The 27009-nt window shown below is 49.2% G+C and overlaps 1 protein-coding gene across 2 annotated transcripts in view; it reads left to right on the top strand.

The window, feature by feature from the left end:
* The window catches only part of TAF1 (TATA-box binding protein associated factor 1), a 175647-nt gene that overhangs the window by 109906 nt on the left and 38732 nt on the right, over nt 1–27009 (top strand). For both annotated transcript variants that reach the window (XM_075323955.1, XM_075323954.1), the window contains exons 27-30: nt 19558–19666; nt 21002–21100; nt 21377–21554; nt 21636–21703. In XM_075323955.1, coding sequence (XP_075180070.1) covers nt 19558–19666; nt 21002–21100; nt 21377–21554; nt 21636–21703 — 454 coding nt within the window. The remainder of the gene's footprint in view (nt 1–19557; nt 19667–21001; nt 21101–21376; nt 21555–21635; nt 21704–27009) is intronic.

The following is a 27009-nucleotide window of genomic DNA, read 5'->3' as shown; positions in this document are numbered from 1 at the left end:
CGGTCTCAGGATCACAGAGCTCTGGCGGCGGACGCGTTAGTTCAGGATTGGTCGCAGTTTCGACTGCCTTATGTGTTTCCTCCTCTGGCGATGCTGCCCAGAGTGTTACGCAAGATCAGGTCCGACTGCCGTCGCGCCATTCTCGTCGCTCCAGACTGGCCGAGGCGGTCGTGGTACCCGGATCTGTGGCATCTCACAGTGGGTCAACCGTGGGCGCTTCCAGACCGCCCAGACTTGCTGTCACAAGGCCCATTTTTCCATCTGAATTCTGTGGCCCTCAACCTGACTGTGTGGCCATTGAGTCCTGGCTCCTAGCGTCTTCAGGGTTATCTCAGGATGTTATTGCCACCATGAGACAAGCCAGGAAACCAACGTCCGCCAAGATCTATTACAGGTCTTGGCAAATCTTCTTATCCTGGTGCTCTGATAATGGTTTTACTCCATGGCCGTTTGCCTTACCCACTTTTCTTTCATTCCTTCAATCCAGAATGGACAAGGGTTTGTCACTCTGCTCTCTCAAGGGCCAAGTATCGGCGCTCTCCGTATTTTTTCAAAAGCGCCTAGCCAGGCTTCCGCAGGTCCACACGTTCCTGCAGGGAGTTTGCCACATAGTCCCACCTTACAAGCGTCCGCTGGAACCCTGGGATCTTAACAGGGTGCTAACGGCTCTTCAGAAACCACCTTTCGAGCCGCTGCGGGATGTCTCTTTATCACGTCTTTCGCAGAAGGTGGCCTTTCTAGTGGCAGTTACATCACTCCGCAGAGTGTCTGAGCTTGCAGCGCTGTCATGCAAAGCCCCCTTCCTGGTGTTTCACCAGGATAAGGTGGTTCTGCGTCCGGTCCCGGAATTTCTCCCTAAGGTGGTATCTCCTTTTCATCTCAATCAGGATATCTCCTTGCCTTCATTTTGCCCTAATCCAATTCACCAATGTGAAAAGGATTTGCACTCGTTGGATCTGGTGAGAGCACTCCGGCTCTACGTGTCTCGCACGGCGCCCCTGCGTCGTTCAGATGCGCTCTTTGTCCTTGTCGCTGGCCAGCGTAAGGGTTCGCAGGCTTCCAAGTCAACCTTGGCTCGGTGGATCAAGGAACCGATTCTCGAAGCCTACCGTTCTTCTGGGCTTCCGCTTCCTTCAGGGCTGAAAGCCCATTCTACCAGAACTGTAGGTGCGTCCTGGGCCTTGCGGCACCGGGCGACGGCTCAGCAGGTGTGTCAGGCAGCGACGTGGTCTAGTCTGCACATTTTCACGAAACACTATCAAGTGCATACCTATGCTTCGGCAGACGCCAGTCTAGGTAGGCGAGTCCTTCAGGCGGCGGTTGCCCACCTGTAAGAGGGGGCCGTTTTCGGCTCTTTTTATTGAGGTATTCTTTTACCCACCCAGGGACTGCTCTTGGACGTCCCAATTGTCTGGGTCTCCCAATGGAGCGACAAAGAAGAAGGGAATTTTGTTTACTTACCGTAAATTCCTTTTCTTCTAGCTCCTATTGGGAGACCCAGCACCCGCCCCTGTGCCCTTCGGGCTGGTTGTTCTTTTGTGTACACATGTTGTTCATGTTGAATTGTTCTTTTCTTTGTCGCTCCATTGGGAGACCCAGACAATTGGGTGTATAGCTATGCCTCCGGAGGCCACACAAAGTATTACACTAAAAGTGTAAAGCCCCTCCCCTTCTGCCTATACACCCCCCGTGCTCACGGGCTCCTCAGTTTTTATGCTTTGTGCGAAGGAGGCAGACATCCACGCATAGCTCCACAGCTTGGTCAGCAGCAGCTGCTGACTAGGTCGGATGGAAGAAAAGAGGGCCCATAACAGGGCCCCCAGCATGCTCCCTTCTCACCCCACTTTGTCGGCGGTGTTGTTAAGGTTGAGGTACCCATTGCGGGTACACAGGCAGGAGCCACATGCTGTTTTCCTTCCCCATCCCTTAATGGGCTCTGGGCGAAGTGGGATCCGGATCGGTCTCCAGGCACTGGGACCGTGCTCCCTCCGCAGCCCCTGGGAATCTGCTGGATAGGAGCTGAGTATCGTCAGGGACAAGGCCCTGCTACTATGAGGTACTCTGTGTCCCCGTGGGGACCGCGCATGGAGCGCTGGTGCCATACACATTACAGCACTGCTGGGTGTGTTAGTGCGCCGGGCATGGAGCGCTTGTGCCAGACACTTTCCAGCTCTGCTGGGTGTGTTAGTGCGCCGGACATAGAGCGCTTGTGCCAGACACTTTCCAGCTCTGCTGGGTGTGTTAGTGCGCCGAACATGGGGCGCTTGTGCCAGTCACTTTCCAGCACTGCTGGGTGTGTTAGTGCGCCGGACATGGAGCGCTTGGGCCAGACACTTCCAGCTCGGCTGGGTGTGTTAGTGCGCCGGACATGGGGCGCTTGTGCCAGACACTTTCCAGCGCTTATTGCCGGCCGCGCTTATAACTTTAGTCCCCGGCTTCTGCGGCCTAGTGTCGTTTATTCCCGCCCACAGGCCTGCCAGTCAGGGGAGGGGCGGGACGCTGCACGGATCGTCAGCGGAGGGCTGGAGCATACATTAGTATCCTCCTCCCTCCTCACTCAGTACAGTGGGGCACTGGGTTCCCGCACTTTTCTTGGGCACGCCCACGGTCTCCTCCTCCTCACAGAACGCCGGCAGCCATTCCTGTCAGCGATTCAGACGCTGGAGAGGAGAGACAACAGGGAGACCCAGGCAGGGAATTTGGTGACCACACAACCGCTCTGAGCGGTCGGTAAGCAGCACCTGTGGTGCTGGCCCCACTGAGTACCGAAGGGTATATATATATATAGGCTTATAAGCTATACATTGCACTGTACGGTCGCTCTGTTGATTCTTGGCTATATACCCTCCTGGTTGTTCTCAGAGGAGACAACATGTCATCTGCAAAAAGCAAGGGTGCCACAGCACAGGCGTATTTTGCAACCTGTACCTCATGTACAGCTGTACTACCGGCAGGTTCCACTGACCCTCATTGTGTGCAATGCTCGGCCCCTGTAGCACTTGCTCAGCCGGAGCCTCTGCTACAGGTGGCCCAGGTGGATCCACCTGCTACCACTGTCCAGGTGACAGGGACGGAGTTTGCAGCCTTTGCTGACAAACTGTCTGAGACTATGGATAAATGGTCTGCTAAAATACTGGAAGCTTTGCAGTCCAGACCGGTGATTCAGGCCCCGGGCTCTATCCAATCCTTGACCCCTGGTCCCCCTCAATTGGAACGGCAAAGTGCCCCGGGGGTAAACCATAGGTCCCAGGGTGAGGTCTCTGACACGGACTGCAGTCCCAGGCCGCCCAAGCGGGGTCGCTGGGAAATTCCCTCCACTTCATCACACTGTTCAGGGTCCCAGCAGGGGGACTCTCTGGAGGATGAAGCGGAGGTATCAGATCAGGATTCTGATCCTGAAGCCGCTCTCAACCTAGATACACCTGAAGGTGACGCAGTAGTGAATGACCTTATAGCGACCATCAATCAGGTGTTGGATATTTCTCCCCCAGCTCCTCCAATTGAGGAGTCTGCTTCTCAGGAGAAATTCCGTTTCAGGTTTCCAAAGCGTACATTAAATATGTTTCTGGATCACTCTGACTTCAGAGACGCAATCCAGAAAAACCGAGACTGTCCAGACAAGCGTTTTTCCAAGCACCTTAAGGACACACGTTATCCCTTCCCCCCCGAGGTTGTCAAAGGCTGGACTCAGTGTCCTAAGGTGGATCCTCCAATATCCAGACTGGCGGCTAGATCCATAGTTGCAGTGGAAGATGGGGCTTCACTCAAAGATGCCACTGACAGACAGATGGAACTATGGTTGAAATCCATCTATGAAGCTATAGGCGCGTCTTTTGCTCCAGCATTCGCTGCCGTATGGGCACTCCAAGCTATCTCAGCTTGTCAGGCGCAGATTCATGCAGTAACACGTACATCTGTCCCGCAAGTGGTGTCCTTAACCAATCAGGCGTCGGCGTTTGCGTCCTACGCCATGAATGCTGTCCTGGACTCTGCGAGCCGTACGGCGGTAGCATCCGCCAATTCAGTGGCAGTCCGCAGGGCCATGTGGCTACGTGAATGGAAGGCAGACTCTGCTTCCAAAAAGTTCTTAACCGGTTTGCCATTGGCTGGCGACCGCTTGTTTGGTGAGCGATTGGATGAAATCATTAAACAATCCAAGGGAAAGGATTCATCCTTACCCCAGTCCAAACCAAACAGACCTCAACCACGGAAGTACAATCGAGGTTTCGGTCCTTTCGGACCGCGGGCAGATCTCAATTTTCCTCGTCCAAAAGGCCTCAGAAAGATCAGAGGAACTCCGATGCATGGCGGTCTAAATCACGTCCTAAAAAGACCGCCGGAGGCACCGCTCCCAAAGCGGCCTCCTCATGACTTTCGGCCTTCTCAAACCGCATCCTCGGTCGGTGGCAGGCTCTCCCGCTTTTGCGACGCCTGGCTGCCACAAGTAAAAGACCGATGGGTGAGAGACATTCTATCTCACGGTTACAGGATAGAGTTCAACTCTCGTCCTCCGACTCGTTTCTTCAGAACATCTCCACCCCCCGACAGAGCCGAGGCTCTTACGCAGGCGGTGGGCACCCTGAAGGCGGAAGGAGTGGTGATCCCGGTTCCTCTTCAGCAACGGGGTCACGGTTTTTACTCCAACTTGTTCGTGGTGCCAAAAAAGGACGGATCCTTCCGTCCCGTTCTGGACCTAAAGCTGCTCAACAAGCATGTGAAAACCAGGCGGTTCCGGATGGAATCGCTCCGCTCCGTCATCGCCTCAATGTCCCAAGGAGATTTCCTGGCATCAATAGACATCAAAGATGCTTATCTCCACGTACCGATTGCGCCAGAGCATCAGCGCTTCCTTGTCTTCGCCATAGGGGACGAACACCTTCAGTTCGTAGCACTACCTTTTGGCCTGGCGACAGCCCCACGGGTCTTCACCAAGGTCATGGCAACAGTGGTGGCAATCCTACACTCTCAGGGACACTCGGTGATCCCTTACTTAGACGATCTCCTTGTCAAGGCACCCTCTCAAGGGGCATGCCAACACAGCCTGAACATTGCTCTGGAAACTCTCCAGAGTTTCGGGTGGATCATCAATTTTCCAAAGTCAAATCTGACACCGGCCCAATCACTGACATATCTTGGCATGGAGTTTCATACTCTCTCAGCGATAGTGAAGCTTCCGCTGAACAAACAGCGTTCACTACAGACAGGGGTGCAGTCTCTCCTTCATGGTCAGTCACACCCCCTGAGGCGCCTCATGCACTTCCTAGGGAAGATGGTGGCAGCAATGGAGGCAGTTCCTTTTGCGCAGTTTCATCTGCACCCACTTCAATGGGACATTCTCCGCAAATGGGACAGGAAGTCGACGTCCCTCGACAGGAACGTCTCCCTTTCTCGGGCAGCCAAAGCTTCCCTTCAGTGGTGGCTTCTTCCCACTTCTCTGTCGAAGGGGAAATCCTTCCTGCCCCCATCCTGGGCTGTGGTCACGACGGACGCGAGCCTGTCAGGGTGGGGAGCGGTCTTTCTCCACCACAGGGCTCAGGGGACTTGGACTCAGACAGAGTCTTCCCTTCAGATCAATGTTCTGGAGATAAGGGCAGTGTATCTTGCCCTAAAGGCGTTCCAGCCGTGGCTGGAAGGCAAACAGATCCGAATTCAGTCGGACAACTCCACAGCGGTGGCATACATCAACCACCAAGGCGGGACACGCAGTCGGCAAGCCTTCCAGGAAGTTCGGCGGATTCTGCTGTGGGTGGAAGCCACAGCCTCCACCATATCCGCAGTTCACATCCCGGGCGTAGAAAACTGGGAAGCAGACTTTCTCAGTCGCCAGGGCATGGACGCAGGGGAATGGTCCCTTCACCCGGACGTGTTTCAGGAGATCTGTCGCCGCTGGGGCATGCCGGACGTCGACCTAATGGCGTCCCGGCACAACAACAAGGTCCCGACGTTCATGGCACGGTCTCAAGATCACAGAGCTCTGGCGGCAGACGCCTTAGTTCAGGATTGGTCGCAGTTTCAACTCCCTTATGTGTTCCCTCCTCTGGCACTGTTGCCCAGAGTGTTACGCAAGATCAGGGCCGACTGCCGCCGCGCCATCCTCGTCGCTCCAGACTGGCCGAGGAGGTCGTGGTACCCGGATCTGTGGCATCTCACGGTCGGCCAACCGTGGGCACTACCAGACCGACCAGACTTGCTGTCTCAAGGGCCGTTTTTCCATCTGAATTCTGCGGCCCTGAACCTGACTGTGTGGCCATTGAGTCCTGGATCCTAGCGTCTTCAGGATTATCTCAAGAGGTCATTGCCACCATGAGACAGGCTAGGAAACCAACGTCCGCCAAGATCTACCACAGGACGTGGAAAATATTCCTGTCGTGGTGCTCTGCTCAGGGTGTTTCTCCCTGGCCGTTTACCTTGCCCACTTTTCTGTCCTTCCTTCAATCCGGATTAGAAAAGGGTTTGTCACTAGGCTCCCTTAAGGGACAAGTCTCAGCGCTCTCTGTCTTTTTTCAGAAGCGCCTAGCCAGACTTCCACAGGTACGCACGTTCCTGCAGGGGGTTTGTCACATCGTACCTCCTTACAAGCGTCCGTTAGAACCCTGGGATCTGAACAGGGTACTGATGGTTCTTCAGAAACCACCGTTCGAGCCAATGAGGGATATTTCTCTCTCACGCCTTTCGCAGAAGGTGGTTTTCCTAGTAGCAGTCACTTCGCTTCGGAGAGTGTCTGAGCTAGCAGCGCTGTCATGCAAAGCCCCCTTCCTGGTGTTTCACCAGGACAAGGTGATTCTGCGTCCGGTTCCGGACTTTCTCCCTAAGGTGGTATCCCCCTTTCATCTCAATCAGCATATCTCCTTACCCTCTTTTTGTCCTCATCCAGTTCACCAATGTGAAAAGGATTTGCACTTGTTAGATCTGGTGAGAGCACTCAGATTCTACATTTCTCGTACGGCGCCCCTGCGCCGCTCGGATGCACTCTTTGTCCTTGTCGCTGGCCAGCGTAAAGGGACACAAGCTTTCAAATCAACCCTGGCTCGGTGGATCAAGGAACCAATTCTCGAGGCTTATCGTTCCTCCGGGCTTCCGGTTCCCTCAGGGCTGAAGGCCCATTTTACCAGGGCCGTGGGAGCGTCCTGGGCTTTGCGGCACCAGGCTACGGCTCAGCAGGTGTGTCAGGCGGCTACCTGGTCGAGCCTGCACACTTTCACGAAACACTATCAGGTGCATACCTATGCTTCGGCAGATGCCAGCCTAGGTAGGCGAGTCCTTCAGGCGGCGGTTGCCCACCTGTAGGACGGAGCCGGTTGCGGCTCTATTATAAGGTATTATTTACCCACCCAGGGACTGCTTTTGGACGTCCCAATTGTCTGGGTCTCCCAATGGAGCGACAAAGAAGAAGGGAATTTTGTTTACTTACCGTAAATTCCTTTTCTTCTAGCTCCAATTGGGAGACCCAGCACCCGCCCCTGTTTTTTGTGTACACATGTTGTTCATGTTGAATGGTTTCAGTTCTCCGATATTCCTTCGGATTGAATTTACTTTAAACCAATTATAATTTTTTCCTCCTTCTTGCTTTTGCACCAAAACTGAGGAGCCCGTGAGCACGGGGGGTGTATAGGCAGAAGGGGAGGGGCTTTACACTTTTAGTGTAATACTTTGTGTGGCCTCCGGAGGCATAGCTATACACCCAATTGTCTGGGTCTCCCAATTGGAGCTAGAAGAAAAGGAATTTACGGTAAGTAAACAAAATTCCCTTCTTGGTTCATGGTTTTCAGTTCTCCGAACATCCTTCGGATTGAATTTACCCTAGACCAATTTATAAGTTTTCTCCTTCCTGCTTTTGCACCAAAACTGAGGAGCCCGTGATCCACGGGAGGGTGTATAGGCAAAGGGGAGGGGTTACACTTTTTAAAGTGTAATACTTTGTGTGGCCTCCGGAGGCAGAAGCTATACACCCAATTGTCTGGGTCTCCCAATAGGAGCTAGAAGAAAAGGAATTTACGGTAAGTAAACAAAATTCCCTTCATTTTACATATTACTTTGCCTTTTCTATGAGAGCGTCACTGTGCGACTTGAGATAGTCCTCAATAAATATACATTGGGCCCTTCATTGGAGGACACTGGAAACCATGGGTCAATGCTACTGCTACCAGGAGGCAGACACTAAAGCGGGCTTTGCACGCTGCAACATCGCTAGCAATGTCGCGAGTGATCGCACCCGCCCACGTCGGTGGCGCATCACGGGGTAATTGCTGCCGTAGCGAACAATATTATGGCAGCGTCACACGCAATTACCTCTTCACCGACATCGCTGTGGCCGCCGAACAATCTTTTCTTTAAGGGGGAGGTTCGTTCGGCGTCACAGCGGCGTCACTAAGCGGCCGCCCAATAGAAGCGGCGGGACGGAGATGAGCGGCCGTAACATCCTGCCCACCTCCTTCCTTCCTCATTACCGGCGGCCACAGGTACGGTGATGTTCCTTGTTCCTGCGGTGTCATACATAGTGATGTGTGCTGCCGCAGGAACGACGAACAACCTGCGTCCTGCAACAGCAACGATAATCGGGATTAGAACAACCGGTCAACGATTAGGTGAGTAACTTTGATCGTTAGCGGTCGTTCGTGCGTTTCACATGCAACGACATCGCTAACGAGGCCGGATGTGCATCACGAATTCCGTGACCCCAACGACATCTCGTTAGCGATGTTGTTGCGTGTAAAGCCTGCTTTAGAACTACAGTTTAAAGAAAAAGGGCAGCTCCTCATGAGAAGTTTAGATGTGCATTTGAGAAAGCCACATCTAAGTGGCGATCTGTATGGTGCTGCATCCTCATTTTCCATTTTTATAGTATTCATGGGTCCTCAAGACTAAGTATTGATTCTTTTATTGTGTATGGTATATCCTTGCATTTCGGGTCATACCAGACTACACTCGTCATCTCATTACTCCTTCTCCAGGCTCATTCACATCAATACTCGGACCATCATTCTAACTCAGACTTTGATCTGGAATAAGATCAGTTGCTCAAGCTAAGAGACATGATTGACAGTATTGTTCACATTGTGACCCAATTCCTGAACATACAGGATGCGGATCCCTCTTCCCCTGGAGAGACAGTATCTTTCAGGAGAGTTAGGTGTACCACCAAAGATTTTCGAAACATAGTTCACTTCCATAGACACTGCCCCTCAAGACAAAAAAATACCATCTTGGCATCCACATGGCCACTTAGATAATTCCTCAGAGTGAAAGGCCACAGGTTTTCCTCCGTTTGATGGGGCATCCCAACAGGGGAGCCACCTTCGCTTGGGAGGCCATCTTCTCTTTCTTTATCGTTCCTTTGGGAGACCCAGACCATGGGTGTTTAGCTTCTGCCTCCGGAGGACACACAAAGTACTACACTTAAAAGTGTAGCTCCTCCCTCTGAGCTTATACACCCCCTGGTGAGCCAGTCCCAGCCAGTTTATTGCTTTGTGTTCAGGAGGCATACATCCACACATGCATTCTCATGATTTTTTTGCTTTGGAAGAGATTGAAGAAGTGCGGGTCCACGTCTGGACCCCCGGCACGTCCCTTCTCACCCCACTGTGTCGGCGGTGTTGTAAGGTTGATTTCCAAGGCTGGAGCCTTACATGCCGTGCTCCTTCACCATCCCTCCTGGGCTCTGGCTTGAAGTGGGAGCCAGCACGGTCTCCATGCCTGGCAGGAGACCGGTCTCCATCCACAGCCCCTTGAGGATTCTGCTGGACCGGAGCACTCATCCCCAGGGACCTGGCCCTGCGTCTCAGCAGCTAAGTACCTGAGACGTTTATGTTGGGGGTCCCGGTTCTTTATTGTATGGGGAGAGTATGCTGAATATATTTATTTTGGCATTTCCGGCGGGTTCTCTAGCTTTCGCCCGAGAACCGCGCCGATGGTGCCTGCGCGTCGGCCTCGCCGCTTAAATTTAGGCCCCGGCTTTGCCGGAGGCCTAGTTTCTGTTAACTACCCTCGCATGTCACTCATGCAGAGGGACAGGCACGGCTCCTCCCGGCGGCCGTCCTGCACAGGGGAGGTACACTCCCCACTGCTGGGGCGTGTCTCCTCCCCTGCAGGTCTCTATGGCCCTCCAGTTCCCGCTCTCCTACAGGAACGCCCCCAAGTCCCGCCCCGTCTCTTCGCTCCGGCGGCCATTTCTCAGGCAGAGTTCACTCTGCGCTGGGCCTTTCTGCACTCTGCATCCCTGCTGAGGTGCTGTGCATTGGGGGTCCGGGCTTCGGGATCTGGAGGGCACACAACACCGCTTCCCGCGGTCTAGTAAGCCACAGCCGGTCTCTGGTTGTGGACCTCTGTATATTCTCCCTGGGGTTCATTCTCTTGCAGAGCCCCCACTCCAGCAGCATGTCTCACACGAGGAGCAAGGCTCCAAAGCTTTATACTGTATGCGCTGCATGTAAGCTCCTGCTGCCTGAGCCAAGCACCTATCCACATTGTGATGTCTGCTCTAACTTGGCGGTGCCACAGCCTGGAGTCTCACCCCCAGTGGTCTCTCCGGCTGCCTCTGCACCTGTGGCTGAACCCCCGGCCTGTGTAGAGTCCTTCTCTAGGTCTATATCCCAGTCATTTGCTGAGTCCATGGGACTTTTGTCCAGGACTTTGATGAATATGCATCAGCCCTCCTCACAGGGTGCCTCTAATGCTAAGAGTCTTTTAGGATGCCTATCCTCTGACCTCCGTCCATCGGAGCTCACAGAGGATTCATCATCAGGTCCCAGACCCCGTCCTCCTAAGAGAAGGCGCAGGGTTTCCTCCCCCTCCTCATCCCGCGGCTCTGATTCAAGAGCTGACTCGCAAGATGAGGAGGATGCCCTTACGGGGGGGCTCGGAGGCTAACTCCATGTACCCCATCGATCTTTCCGAGGGTGACTCAGATCTTAGTGACTTGATTGCTTCTATTAATTCTGTACTGGATCTCAATCCGCCAGTATCAGAGGAGCAACCCTCTCTGGCAGAAAAGCACCAGTTTACCTCGCCTAAGAGAGTAAAGAGTGTGTTCTTTAACCACTCCAGTTTTCAGACCGCTGTGACCAAACCCAGGGCGTGTCCTGACAAACGCTTTCCAAAGCGTGGTTCTGATGACCAATTTCCCTTTCCACCTGAGGTGGTCAAGGAGTGGTCTCACTCCCCAAAGGTGGACCCCCCGGTGTCTAGGCTCTCAGCCCGGACCGTTGTGTTGGTGGCTGACGGTACCTCACTTAAGGATTCCACTGACCGTCAGATTGACCTTCTGGCCAAATCTGTGTATGAAGCGGCGGGGGCTGCGTTTTCCCCGACTTTTGCAGCAGTGTGGGCTCTCAAAGCCATCTCTGCTTCTCTAGAGGAGATGCATTCCCTCACCAAGGAATCTATGCCTGAGATGGTTGCCTTAACTTCTCAAGCTTCAGCTTTTTCATCTTATGCCATGTCTGCCATGCTAGAGGCTTCTCACCGCACTGCGGTGGCTTCGGCTAATTCCCTCGTTATCCGCAGGATCTTGTGGCTTCGAGAGTGGAAGGCAGATGCTTCTTCAAAGAAGTTTCTTGCTGGGCTTCCTTTTGCTGGTTCCCGGCTGTTCGGTGAACAGCTGGATGAAATTATTAAGGAAGCTTCTGGCAGGAAGAGTACTTCCATGCCACAAACCAAGACCAGGAAACCCGCCCAGGGTAGGAATCAGTCGAGGTTTCGTTCCTTTCGTTCCTCCAACTGGTCGTCCTCTAAGCCCTCCGCCTCGTCTGCTAACTCAGCTAAGGATCAGAAATCCAATTGGCGCCCAAAAGCGCATCCGCAGAAGACCGCAGGAGGTTCTGCCACTAAGGCAGCTTCCTCATGACTCTCGGCCCGCTCCAGCCACGTCCTTAGTCGGTGGCAGGCTCTCCCACTTTGGCGACGCTTGGTTAAAGCAAGTCTCCGATCAGTGGGTGAGAGACATCATATCTCACGGCTACAGGATAGAATTCTCTTCCAGCCCGCCAAACAGATTTTTTCTCTCAACTCCCCCCTGCTCCAAGGCCGCCGCCTTCTCACAGGCCGTGGCATCCTTGCAGGCAAACTGAGTAATTGTACCAGTTCCCGCTCGGGAACGGTTCAGAGGTTTTTACTCAAACCTCATCCTAGTTCCCAAAAAGGACGGTACCTTCCGGCCCATCCTGGATCTCAAGCTTCTCAACAAGCATGTTCAGGTGCGGCATTTTCGCATGGAGTCTCTGCGATCAGTCATTGCCTCAGTGACCCAAGGGGATTTCCTGGCGTCCATCGACATCAGAGATGCCTATCTGCATGTGCCAATTGCAGTTTCACACCAGCGTTGGTTACGTTTTGCAATAGGAGAGGATCATTTCCAATTCGTGGCTCTCCCCTTCGGGTTAGCCACGGCCCCTCGGGTGTTCACCAAGGTCATGGCAGCAGTGATTGCGGTTCTGCACCTCCAGGGGTTGGCAGTGCTCCCTTACCTGGACGACCTTCTAGTCAAGGCTCCATCCAGTGCAGACTGTCAGCGGAGTGTCTCGCTCACTCTCGCCACTCTAGCCCAATTCGGGTGGCTTGTCAATCTTCCCAAATCCACTCTGACTCCGACCCAGAGTCTCACGTACCTAGGGATGTAGTTCGAGACTTTGCCGGCACTTGTGAAGTTGCCCTTAATCAAACAGCAGTCTCTCCAGCTAGCGGTGCGCTCTCTGCTGAGGCCCCGCCGTTATATCCTCAGGCGCCTGATGCAGGTGCTGGGTCAAATGGTGACGTCCATGGAGGCTGTTCCCTTTGCCCAGTTCCATCTGCGCCCCCTGCAGCTGGACATTCTCTGCTGTTGGGACAAGCGGCCTTCCTCCTTACACAGGTTAGTGGCTCTGTCGCCACGGACCAGGAGCCCTTAGACAAACAGCTGTCACTCCGGTTGGCGGTGTGCTCTCTCCTGAGGCCCCGTCGTTATACCCTCGGGCGTCTGATGCAGGTGCTGGGTCAAATGGTGGCGTCGTTCTCACCACGGATGCCAGCCTATCCGGCTGGGGAGCGGTATGTCTCCACCACAGAGCGCAGGGCACTTGGACTCTGTCCGAGACAGCCCTTTCAATCAATGTGCTGGAAACCAGAGCCGTGCTTCTAGCTCTCCTAGCTTTTCACCACCTGTTGGCGGGCAGGCACATTCGAGTCCAGTCAGACAACGCGACAGCGGTTGCCTACATCAATCACCAAGGCGGGACACACAGCCGCCTGGCAATGATGGAGGTACAACGCATCCTTCAATGGGCGGAGGACTCCAAGTCCACCATATCCGCAGTCCACATCCCAGGCGTGGAAAACTGGGAGGCAGATTATCTCAGCCGTCAAAGCGTGGACGGTGGCGAGTGATCCCTTCACCCGGCAGTGTTTCAGTCAATCTGCCGCAAATGGGGCACTCTGGACGTGGACCTAATAGCATCCTGTCACAACAACAAAGTTCCTGTTTACGTGGCTCGCTCCCACGATCCTCAGGCCTTCGCCGCGGACGCTCTGGTTCAAGACTGGTCCCAGTTTCGTCTGTCCTACGTGTTTCCCCCTCTAGCTCTCTTGCCCAGAGTCCTGCGCAAGATCAGAATGGAGGGCCGTCGAGTCATCCTCATTGCACCGGACTGGCCCAGGTGAGCCTGGTATCCGGACCTGCTCCAACTGTCCGTAGAGATGCCGTGGCATCTCCCGGACCGTCCAGACCTACTCTCGCAAGGTCCGTTTTTCCGCCCGAATTCTGCGGCTCTCAAATTGACGGCGTGGCTCTTGAGTCCTGGATTTTGACGGCTTCTGGTATTCCCCCTGAAGTCATCTCCACTATGACTCGGGCCCGTAAGTCTTCCTCCTCTAAGATCTATCACAGGACTTGGAAAATTTTCCTGTCCTGGTGTCGCTCTACCGGCCATCCTCCTTGGCCATTTTCTTTGCCGACCCTTCTGTCTTTTCTACAGTCCGGTCTGCAGCTAGGACTGTCCCTCAACTTTCTCAAGGGACAAGTCTCAGCTCTGTCAGTACTGTTCCAGCGGCGTCTCGCTCGGCTGGCTCAGGTCCGCACCTTCATGCAAGGCGCGTCTCACATCATTCCGCCTTATCGGCGGCCCTTGGATCCCTGGGACCTTAACTTGGTCCTCACGGTATTGCAGAAACCCCCTTTTGAGCCTCTTAGGGAGGTTTCTTTGTATCGTCTTTCTCAGAAAGTGGCCTTTCTAGTTGCCATAACTTCTCTCAGGAGAGTCTCTGATTTGGCTGCGCTCTCCTCGGAGTCACCTTTTTTAGTTTTTCATCAAGACAAGGTGGTTCTCCGTCCGACTCCGGACTTTTTTTCCTAAGGTGCTCTCTCCCTTCCACCTTAACCAGGACATTACCTTACCTTCCTTCTGTCCGGCCCCTGTTCATCGCTTTGAAAAAGCGCTGCATACTCTAGATCTGGTGCGTGCTCTCCGGATCTATGTATCTCGCACCGCTGCGCTCAGGAGATGCACCTCTCTTTTTGTGCTAACCACAGGTCGGCGCAAGGGCCTCCCTGCTTCTAAGCCGACCTGGATTAGATCGACCATTTCGGACGCCTACCAGAGTACTCAGGTACCTCCCCCGCCGGGGATCAAGGCACACTCGACCAGAGCTGTCGGTGCCTCTTGGGCTTTTAGGCACCAGGCTACGGCTCAACAAGTCTGTCAGGCTGCCACTTGGACTAGCCTGCATACCTTCTCGAAGCACTACCAAGTGCATGCTCATGCTTCGGCAGATGCGAGCTTGGGCAGACGCATCCTTCAGGTGGCTGTCGCCCACTTGTGAAGTTAGGTTCTGCCTACTTCTTAGTTTTTCTGTTTATTTCCCACCCAGGGACTGCTTTGGAATGTTCCATGGTCTGGGTCTCCCAAAGGAACGATAAAGAAAAAGAGAATTTTGTTTACTTACCGTAAATTCTTTTTCTTATAGTTCCGTATTGGGAGACCCAGCACCCTCCCTGTTGCCTGTTGGCAATTTCTTGTTCTGCGTGTTATCACCGGCTGTTGTCGTGGACAGAGTCTCCGGTTGTTCCGGCTCTTGCTCTGTTCTACTTGTGGGTGGCTATTCTCCTTCAGCTTTTGCACTAAACTGGCTGGGACTGGCTCACCAGGGGGTGCATAAGCTCAGAGGGAAGAGCTACACTTTTAAGTGTAGTACTTTGTGTGTCCTCCGGAGGCAGAAGCTAAACACCCATGGTCTGGGTCTCCCAATACGGAACTATAAGAAAAAGAATTTACGGTAAGTAAACAAAATTCTCTTTTTTTCTGAGACGTGGCTCTCCGAATTAGACGATGGTTGGGTCAGAGAAGTTGTCTCTTCAGTATACAAGATGGAATTCATCGCTCTTCCATGCATTTCTTTGTAGGCCATCTTCTTATTTTGCAATTGAGGCTCAATTGTTCTGGTTCCTTTTACAAGAGTGCTTCAAAGGTTTTTATTCAAACCTTTCCGTCGTACCAAATGGCTGCTCAGGCCAGCTAATCTTTGCCCTATAATTACTGAACAACCAGGTCTATCTGCGCCATTTTAGGATAGAGAGAGGGGAGCCAGCACGATCTGAAAATGGCATGCATCATATAAAAAGTGCAAATTCACAGATTTATTCCAACTGTACTGTAATATAAATGAGATTTTTAGCAAATAATTGATCAATTCTTTGAGCCACCCCTGCCAACGTCACGGCAAATCTCAATAGGGGGGTCCTACTCTATATTCTGTATTTCATGTGCCATGCGGCCTCCTAGATAAAGTTAAAAGCAGAACCATAATGGAGCACACATACCTGTAACCTGTATATATAACCGCTTCTATGTTGTAAAAGAGGCAATTGTGGATAGAGGCCAGCCCAGGTCCCAGCATGTGGAGTAAGCTCTACACATACCAGGACTATATCAGAACTGACCCTCCCAGTGCCAGAGAGCAACCATTGATAAAGGCGGACCAGATCCAAGTATGGTGCTTAATTAGCAATGCCTGTGGAAAGGGTGAGGAAACTGAATGTGTACAGCTACCAACAGGAGGAATATATTGCAAACCAAGATCAGGCGTGCATAGCATGGTGGTGACCAGCCACCAGACATTTGTAGCATAACTACAACCAAACAGAGAGAGAGTTTTAGGATAGTTTCTTAATTCTTTCAAAGCATCCATGGAATTTCTGTACTGAGTAGACATTCAGCATGCCTATCTCCACTAAATCATTTTTCCAGCACACCAAAAGTTCCTCCGTGCCGCTAGCTATTACTCTCATTTCAGTTCATTGCTCTCCCTTTCAGGCTGGGCAAGGCTTCCAGGGTGTTCATAAAAGTCATGGCCATTTTGCGTGTCGGGAAATTGTGGTCATCCCTACCTGGATGACATTTGTATCAACGCTCACTTACTTGGTGAACCTAGAGAGTCTACAGATCACACTTTCTCGCTTTGGATGGATTTTCAACAAACTGACGTTCTTTCTGATTTCTGCTTAACTTGCCGTCTTTCAGGGGATGCTATTTGTTATTGTCCGAACGAGAGTTCTGATCTCATATAACAGGATGTCTGTTTTATCGATTTGGCATCAGCTTAATGAGAAGTCCATTTCTATTCCTCATCCACTTCTGCATGAGCGTCCTGAGCAAGATGGTGGCTGCCATCAAGGTGATTCCTTTTACTCCGTTCCATACCAGGCCTCTGCAGCTTTTCCTTTTCTTTCACTGGGACAAGACTGTCTGTCTTTTTCCTGGATCACCTTTTGTCACACTCCAACAGCATCAAGCATTTTCTGGTCTGGTGGCAGGATTCCCTTCTCATTCGCCTTGGATCTTTTCTTCCAGTCCACTAGCAGGTTGTGACAACTGACGCCAGATCTGTTGGGGTAAGAGGTCTGGAAGAATTGCATGTTCTACGTTCCATCAACATTCTAGAGCTCAAAGCCATTCATCTGTCCCTTCTCCATTGATAAAACCAGCTTTCGGCTCTCCATCTGTCCAGATTCAGTTCAACAATGTCACCGCCGTTGCATGCATAAACTATCAGGGTGCAATGCAAAGTAGTCCAGCCATGCTGGAGGCCGCATGAATTCTGGCAATATCCACAGTTCACATACCTGGAGTGGACAAAGTTGTTCAAGAAAGGCAAATCAGACGGGGCTCCCATCATCCTCATGGCACCGCACTGGCGCTGAAGATCCTTGTACGTGGCAGGAGTAAACCTTCTTGAAGTTGTTCCATGGAGGCTTTGGAATTGCCAGATCTGTTTCCAATAATCCCCTTTTCCACCTGAATTTTTGGTGGTTCACTTCAACTGGCATGGCTGTTGAAACCACAGGCCTGAAAGATGAGTATCTGAGCTTGTGGCTCTCTTTTGTCACTCTCTGTTCATTGTCTTTCACTTGGACAAGGAGATCTTGTGTCCAGTACACTCTTCTCTTCCTAAGGGGTACTTCACACACAGCGAGATCGCTACTGAGATCTCTGCTGAGTCACGGTTTTTGTGACGCAGCAGTGACCTCATTAGCGATCTCGCAGTGTGTGGCACTGAGCAGCGATCTGGCCCCTGCTGTGAGATCGCTGCTCGTTACACACAGCCCTGGTTCGTTTTTTTTTGTTGCTCTCCCACTGATAAGCACACATCGCTGTGTGTGACAGCGAGAGCGCAACAATCCTGAATGTGCAGGGAGCAGGAGCCGGCGTCTGACAGCCTGCGGTAAGCTGTAACCAAGGTAAACATCGGGTAACCAAGGTGGTTACCCGATATTTACCTTCATTACCAGCCTCCGCAGCTCTCACGCTGCCAGTGCCGCCTCCTGCTCCTTGCACACGCTAAGCTAAGCGGTGTGCGCTGGTAACTAAGGTAAACATCGGGTAACCATACCCGATGTTTACCTTAGTTACCAGTGTCCGCAACTTCCAGACGCCGACTCCGTGCAAGCGCAGCATCGCTTGCACGTCGCTGCTGGCTGGGGGCTGGTCACTGGTCGCTGGTGAGATCTGCCTGTTTGACAGCTCACAAGCGACCATGTAGCGACGCAGCAGCGATCCTGACCAGGTCAGATCGCTGGTGGGATCGCTGCTGCGTCGCTTAAGTGTGACGGTACCCTAAGGTGGTCTCTTCATTTCACCTGCAGTAATAAGCCCATTGTTTAGTAATGTCCCCTGCAGTAATGAGCCCATTGTTTAGTAATGTTCCCATCCTTACCCCCCCCTTTTAGTAATGAGCCCATTGTTTAGTAATGTCCTTCTACTGTCCCCTTCTTGTCCCCTATTATGCCGTTGTTTACAAATAATAAACATTATTCTCACATGTCCTCCGTGCCTGTGGTGACCTCAGCTGCTTCTTGTAGACCGCAAGGCACATAGACCCCTCCGTGATAGCGTCCGATGCACGGGGCTGCTGTCTGCTGTCATGGCTTTACTGAAGTTGAATGCTTTGTGGTGCCGTAAAGCATTCAACTGCAGTAAAGCGCTGACAGCAGCGGCCCCGTGTATGACATGCGATCATGGAGGAGTGCTTCTTACAGACCGCAGGCCCATAAACCCCTCCATGATCGCGTCCTGTACACAGGGCCGCCGCCGCTGCTGTCAGCGCTTTACTGCAATTGAATGCTTTGCGGCACCGCAAAGCATTCAACTGCAGTAAAGCCAGGAATCCAGACAGCAGCCCCGTGCATCTGACGCTATCGCGGAGGGGTCTATGTGCCTTGCGGTCTACAAGAAGCAGCTGAGGTCACTGCGGGAATGGAGAAGAGGTGAGAATAATGTTTGTGTGTAAGAAGGGGACCGGTAGGAGGGCATTACTAAACAACGGGCTCATGCAGCACCGTGCACCGCCGTATAAGACGACACCCAGCGTATAAGACAACCTCCGACTTTTGAAAAGATTTTCAGGGGTTAAAAAGTCGTCTTATACGCCGAAAAAAAACGGAATTGTAGAGATCATTCCACCTCTAACGATGCAACACTTGCTGGATTTGTTCTACCACTCTGGAATTGTATTGGGAAATGGACAGTGTCCTCATTTGAGGTTAAGACTCGCTCCACCCAGGTGGTGGGGACTTTGTGGGAGGTTCACCATCAGACTTCTGTCCTGTAGCTTTGCAAGGCTGCTACCTGGTCCTCCATCCACACTTTCTCCAAATTTTACAGAGTTCACACTTTTGCATCAGCTGTTAAAAGGCCGGGTGGAAAGGCGCTGCAAGTAGCAGTTGCTCGGGTGATAGAATTGCCTTACCTTTCGTCATTTAGGTACCAGCGTCGTTCTGTGTCTTTTTGTTTCCCCGCTACTTGGGACTGCTTTACGGTTCTTCTCTATTGTGGTTTCTTTCTTCTTGTTACTTCTACTGCTTTTACACTAACTCAGTAGCCTGACAGCAGTAGGCAGGTGACTCTTTCATTAAGTGTACGTGATAGTGTTAGCCTCCTGGTAGCAGCAGTAAACACGCATGATTTCCTGTGTCCCCCAAGTGATGACTACAAAAGAGTTATGGCGAGTGTCAAAAATCCTCTTCTTCTCTCTTGTTTTAATTTTTTTTGTTATATAGGAATTAATTGACAACTTACTTTTTTTCCCCTCTTCTAGTGCTGATGAGGTTCGTAGGAAATCCTTGGTCTTGAAGTTCCCTAAACAGCAGTTACCTCAGAAGAAGAAGAGAAGAGTCGGGAGCACTGTGCATTGCGATTACTTAAATGTAAGATCTTTAAATGTGATGTATCCATTAAAAGTGCATAATCTGTTTTTTAAAGGGGGAAAAAAATCTTTAATGTGCTCAGATTTGAGCCATCTTGACCGCCAAGTTCCCCCCCTCCCCCGACCACCAGTGTTGCTGATCAGCCACATTTTTGTTTATTTTTGTACATGTGTTAAGGGCCCTGACAATTTTTTAGTTGAGAATTTTATCTGGAGGAAGGAATGTAAAGAAAATCAAGAAATAAATGTTTTTATTAATATATATATATACACATATATATGTATGTGTGTATATATATATATGTGTGTGTGTGTGTATATATAATGTTTTTTATTTTTTTTTTTACACACTGCCAATAAGGTTTTAAAAGACCATTAGGCGTTATTATTATTCTGTTAATGTTTTGGTTGTTTATTTTAAATAGCTTTTTACCTTCTAGTTGGAGCTGATATAATTAGCCTTAGTAACAGGAAAAAAATCAGCCTCCTGCCTGCATAGGATAGCTGAAAGGGTCAGGACCCTGCAGCTCCTGGTCTTTACAACCAGTGATTACATGGCCACGTGTGAGAAAGAGGAAGCGTGGTCAGTGCTACCTATAACCTATACACAACTCTCTTTTAGCACTGTATACGTCAATCAGGAAAGCACAGCCAGTACTAAATCCTCTCTGACTTTTCTGTGGGGAGTCTGGCTGTGTCCTACAAATGGTTCCCTGCTGCAGTAGCTGCATGATTTTGTGTAAGCAGCTTACTCTGCATTGATGTTTTTAAATATTATCGCAGAGTAATGTATGGACTGTCCAGACTTATAAAGTCTGTGGGCTGTTGGAAGTGGTTAATGCGTAAAATTGGAGAGGGGAAGGTAGCATGCATGGGTGTACGGCATGTGCTTTTGTGTAGTCCTTCATGGGCATTTTTCTGCCTTACAGCTGGAAGTTAAGTGGTTTTAGGTGAAGCATAATGTGATGTGGGCAAAAACACATGTCCAACAGACAATTTTAAAGGATTTTTTTTTGTTTAATTCTTAATATGAGCAGTATCCATCTAACTGTATTGAAGCTGATAAGTATTCTCAAGTGACCGAATGGCAGTAATCCATTATACGAAGACCAAGTCACTCTGTAACTAGCAGTAATCTGATCCTGTAATAGGGCTATGTACAGATTCCAGCAGAAGTGGCTCCATTTTCCTTGCTATTTAACTAGTACAATAACGTTCATTTGAAGACATGTCACTTTGCAACTGTGCATATTCTTCACATGGATGTGATCTGATGTCACTGAAATATAATGTAGAAAATTCCGCTTACATTGTGCTCCTTTGCCTGTCCTTTCAGCGACCCCATAAGTCGATACATCGTAGAAGAACCGATCCTATGGTCACCTTATCATCAGTCCTTGAGTCCATCATCAATGACATGAGAGACATGGCCAATGTAAGTTAAATAATTACATGGAGAAGCATGCTAATGGCGGTCAAATCATAGAATTACAAGTCTTCATTGCTTGTTTCTTTACTGAAAGATTCATGTCAGAATTTTGATATCCAGGCTTTAGAAGTGACTCGCTATAAAGCCTCAGCCAAACACTATTCTGCAATGAGGAATATTATTATCCGAACTATTCTAAAGCCGAGATGCACCATAAAAACGCATTTGTTGTATTTTGATTGCATAAATACACATTTTTTACATGATGTTTTTCTTTTGAAGACTTACCCTTTCCACAGTCCTGTAAATGTTAAAGTAGTGAAGGATTACTACAAGATAGTGACCAATCCCATGGACCTACAAACACTACGAGAAAATGTGCGCAAGAGAATGTATCCATCCCGTGAGGAGTTTCGTGAGCAGGTGGAGCTCATTGTGAAGAACAGCATCCTGTATAATGGTGAGGGAACGCTGACATATCATCTGTAAGGTTTCATTCTACTTTTACTTATTCGTTTGTTTGTTTGTTTTCAAACTTCAGGACCTAAACATGCTTTGACCCAGATTTCCCAAGAAATGTTGAACTTGTGTGATGAAAAACTTAGAGAGGTAAGCCACTAACGTTTTACTGATGATAATACTGATGACCTGAATGGATGATTAAAAAAAGGAATAAAAACCCAATGAAGTGGAAGGGCATGTGCGCTGATAGTACAAAATACAGAGCATGCCGCTGTAGAAGATCCAAAAAACTCCCAGGCATTGATGCCGTAAGACCGATGCATAATTACTGCGACTGTCCGTTACCATTATATACCACGCTCTGAGATAATGTTTAGCCCCGGGCCAAGCTGGTGATTTCCAAGTTGGCATGTTTATATAAAACTACAGGCTTTTATTCTCCATAATTTTGCAACTAAGTTAAGCGTCATCTTTTGAGGGTCTAATTTAATGGCAATGAATAAGCAGCAGCCCCTCTATTTCCTACGCCTGGCTTCTGTGAGAGGACATCTGTTAGTTCACTCTCTGCTCTAGAAATCAGTGATTGGCATGATGTAGAAGAGAGTGTTGGCCAGGACCAAGCAGCTCACAAAGAGGAGTTGTTTCCAGGAGTATTACATAAGGGTAAAAATATCACTGAATGTCTGCACTGAGGCGTACCTGTATTTGCACACATTCAGCACTGGAAAACTTTGCATGAGAGTTTGACTTCTACAAACACAGGACGGCATCACTGAGATGAAGAGGCGATCTGCAGTATACAGAGGGGGTAGTGTCAGATTTGATGAATAGCCCTTAGACATTTAAGCCGATAGCATGAGGTTTCTCTTTCTCAAAGTCTTTTAAATGAAAAGACAAAACTTTATATGATAGTTCAGTTCTGGAGGTCTCTTTACGCTGGATATCAATACTTCCAAACTGTAAGCAGAATCCTACAGTGATGAGGAGGAAATGACAAGTCCTACGAGTCAAAAAACCAGAGTATAGTGCAAGTAAAATTATGTTTAATATTGGAACTGGCACAAAGAGAAATTGGCAAAACAATCCATGGACATGGATGGAAAATAGATGTACAGTTTTGAAATAACCAATACAAGGCAATGCAAAAATTATGTATACAAAAAATGGGTACAGGCAGAAAAAGGATACTGAAGTATAATCAAAGCGTTGTTACAAATGATGTAAAGCGTATTGCATTTTTTCAATAAAGTGCAGCAAGTAGTAATGGTAAAGATAAACCCCACCAAAATATAAAATATAAATATTACACTCCGCTCTAGCAGCATAACATAGCAGCGTATGTAAGTATCATAAATCTATCATAGCCTTATAACAATGATCATCTACACAACATGTGATAATAGATAGTGTATTTTTAAAACATGGATAGATAGATCATGTGAAAACAGACAACTGCTGCAGTGCATTTAATGCAATATGGACAATGAGCACTTAGTTGTGAAAAGTAAACAGCAGGTATTAAAAGATCACCATAAAATTATTGCATGATAGTATTGCACAGTGCCCTAACAGCATTCACATAACTGGAAATGTCCAAAGAGAATACATCATATCCATAAGTGCAAAGTCCAATGGACGCAGCAGAGAGGTCCCCTGATGCCTGGACCCCGACGTACGTTTGACAATCTTTCATAGTATCATCATTTCATCGGGGGGGTTGATACAGAACTGCATCGTGTCCATGCTTTTAAACATGGTGCCGGACCGTCCTCATCCATCCGACGTCATTGTTGGCGTGGGTGCACCAATCGGATGCCAGGATTCCCATGAGTCACCAGCCATCAACACTCATGTGCGCAGGCGGAGATGCGTCTCCAGGCCCGCGCACCTGCACAGAGGCGATACAGATGTCGGGGAACTCGGGGACCGTGAACTCGGAAGTGCAGCCACGCTGACATCAGAGAGAGGAGGGCAGCCCAGTAAAGTATATACAAAGTTTAACCCCAGATATAGTGGGACAAAGTACCACACCACAGAAAAATTACACTCTGCATGAGAAAGATAATCTTCAATTAGATCCAAGAGGTCTGCATATAGTCCCCAGAAAGGTCCGTGTCTGGAATCAATCCATATTCAGAAATAGATCCATGTTATATCATAGATAGTTAATGCAGGTTCCAAAAGTGCCAGAAAAATCTAAAAAGTAAAATAATAAAGTGAAAAAATATTTTTTAATAAAAATCCTATGAGTGTTCTGCATTGTACAGCTGTACTCTGCCTATTCAAGAGTTTCCAAATTTCACTTTCCGCCCATAGGAAAATTCATGGTGATTTCATGTCAGTCTCAGGACGCCTGGTTTAATGACGACTAGAGATGAGAGAACTCGGTGCTTGCATCAAACACAATGTACAAAAAAAATAAAGTTTGGGTGCTTTACAAATGCAAACTACTGGAGAGAGCGTCAATGTGCTCGGGTACACTCGGTGCTGAGTCCAGTGAGAGCAGCTTGCAGTGTTTGAGCAGCTCACACTGGGGGTAATAGAAGCATAATTAGATGTAGTGTGTACAAAAATATAAAAATGGAAAAACACCACCCACCCAACCCCAGAAGTGATCTGTTTTTATTAGTGATGAGCAAACCTGAAGTTCGGTTTTCCACCCAAACACCAAATTTATAAATCAAGGGTCGGGTTTCGGATGCTGTACGTCCAAACAAAACTCATGCGAGCAAACAAAGCTGTGCTCAGGTACGCTCGGTGCTCAGCCCTGTGTGAGCCGCTTGCAGTGTTTGATTGGCCCACACTGGGGGTAACAACAGCGTGATCAGATGTAGTGTGCAAAAAAAGTTTGAAAAAGCTTGCCCACTGTCCCTTGGAAGGGATTAGATTATGGCTGGCTGCATGTGGACGGAGACTCAAACTGCCAATCAGTGACTTGATCCGGGGTTTGGGTTAAGCTGGAGCCTGTGGAGCTAGGCTCGTTTGCTGCCGGCATACCGAACCTCGATGGAAACGCTCATCTCTACAGTTTCTGGCTGGCTGCACTGAACCCCCACGGGTCCGCTCATCTCAGCTGAGGACCTGCCCATTCTCCTAACATGCCTATTTTAGTCAATACTTCTATTCTTCATGAAATAACAACTCTGGAACTTTGTGCGGTTTCATTTCATTTTGTTATTCCTCCCTGAAATTTGGGGATACATTTTGACACCAGTGAGATGTGATTTCCTGCACATGCCTCGGGTAGGGCCACAGGTGTCATCTGACTCTGAAATTACTGCGACACTATGAAACACTGGATGTAATGATTTCTTATGATGGTGCACTGTGACTTGCGATATACTGCATATGGTTCCAAATGTGCTGGATTTTCTGTCACTGCTCACATGCGACACCCTTACTATAGGCATCAATGCAAGTTACACATAATGTGACTTACATGCAACGGACTGTTTTATCTACAACAAAATCCGAGTACTGCTGTCGTGTGACACATCCTCATACTGGAAAATCAGTGATTATAGTTTTAGACTGTGTAGGGACTTGCCCATTGGAGAGAGAAACAGTAATGTACAATTGTCAATTTTTTTAATGTTCATGTAGGATAACAAAGAAACAGGACAATGTAAAGCTGTAAGGAAAGTTATAATATCATGTTTAGAGTTGATCAAATCCGCCAAAATCCGGACCGGCGGATCCCTGCCGGATTGAAAAAAAAATCCGGATCTGCTCCTGATTCCGGTGCCCAAATAAGTCTATGGGGACTGGAATCCGGAGATTAAAAACGTTTGTGGAGGGGATAGGGGGGTAGGAGCGGGCGCGGTGTACTCACCCGAGGCTGTGTCATGGCAGCAAACTCCTTCCGGGTCACGCTGTTACCTTCCGGAGCCGACAATTCAATATTCATTGTTTTACCTGCCCACCGGCGCGTGTAATTGGTTGAAGTTAGACACGCCCCCACCCAGAGTGGCAGCGTGTCAGCTGACTGCAACCAATCACAGGTGGCAGGACGGCCGGTGGGCGGGGAAAGCAGTAAAAGTGTCTGCGGGTCAGTATAGTGAACGTGCATGTGTTTCAGAAACACATGCACGTTCCTGTCAGAAGTGTGCGGCTGTGCCGGTGATGCACTGTCAGACTCGTACAAGTCTGGCATGACATAAGTCGGCACAGCCTGCACTCTCTGAACATGAGCGTGCATGTACACAGAAACACATGCACGCTCCTGTCAGAAGTGTGTCGGTGATGTGGCTTTTTTTTATAATTATTTAAATAAATTAAAAAAAAAAAAAAGACGTGTGGTCCCCCCTAATTTTGATACCCAGCCAAGATAAAGCCGGCTGGGGGCTGTTATTCTCAGCCCGCAGTCGCACGGATCCGGACTTTTACAGTTCAGATCCGCTCAGCCCTAATCATGTTATATTATGGGAAAATCGAAGTGTTTGCTACAGCTGACCTATCCTCTTAAGGTGTTTTCCCACTAAAAATGTTAATTTTAAAGATCATTTCAGTCAATAAATATTGTAATAATAATTTACACAATTGGATGTGTTAAAAAAAAATAAATAAAAATGTTCCTGTGCTGAGATAATCTTATATATGTGTCGCTGCTATTTACGGTGTAATGGCCGTGTCTGATCATACCGCATCTCCTGGACCAGGGAGGAAGTAAAAGAGTATAAAAACATTACAGCACAGGATCATAGATGATTCTTTCTGTGAGGTAAAACATTTCCCTGCCTGTATTTAAAAAAATGCTTAATTATTGCGATCCTGTGTTGCAATGCTTGTTTTACTTTTTTTTTTTCTTCCTCTCCGGCCCAGGAGCTGCGGTATGATCAGACCATGTCCCTGTACAGTCAGACACGGCCATTACACAGCACATAGCAGGAGCACATACATAAGATTATCTCAGCACAGGAACATTTGTTTTTTAACCACATCCAATTGTGCAAATTATTATTATTCCAAGATCTATTGATTATGATCAATTTTGTTCATGGGAAAAGCCCTTTTAAGATTAAGGCTGGACAGCAGCACATGTCACGTGATGGCAAGTCTCAGTAAAGTTGCATGACAAACAATGTTTTGTGCAACTTGCACTGACTAATTGCTGTGATTTTGCTGTAAACCCTCCCTCCCCCCAAACAATGGCCAAATTGCAAACCAGTTACATGCAAGTCTATAGGTGTATAGCAAGTCTATAGCATTTGAGCCATGTGTGCGTTACAACCAACAACAGAGAATATCTGACTTGCTTAGTGACATTTGCAACTCTATTTTTCAGTCTCGGAAGGTTGCAGGACATCTTCATAGAAGATCATTAGATACAATGCAACACTGCAATTTCAGTGTCCTGTGACACCTATGGTGTACTCCTAGCCTAAAATCTGCTGTGCCTACCTGGATAACCACTTCTTATAATGAATGTGCTGTGGGTCAGTGGGTTGAGTGCT

This window comes from Anomaloglossus baeobatrachus, chromosome 9, assembly GCF_048569485.1.
Source record: "Anomaloglossus baeobatrachus isolate aAnoBae1 chromosome 9, aAnoBae1.hap1, whole genome shotgun sequence".
NCBI classification, from domain to species: Eukaryota; Metazoa; Chordata; class Amphibia; order Anura; family Aromobatidae; genus Anomaloglossus; species Anomaloglossus baeobatrachus.
Note: the sequence above shows the minus strand (reverse complement) of the source record. Positions and strands in the feature narration are given on the sequence as shown.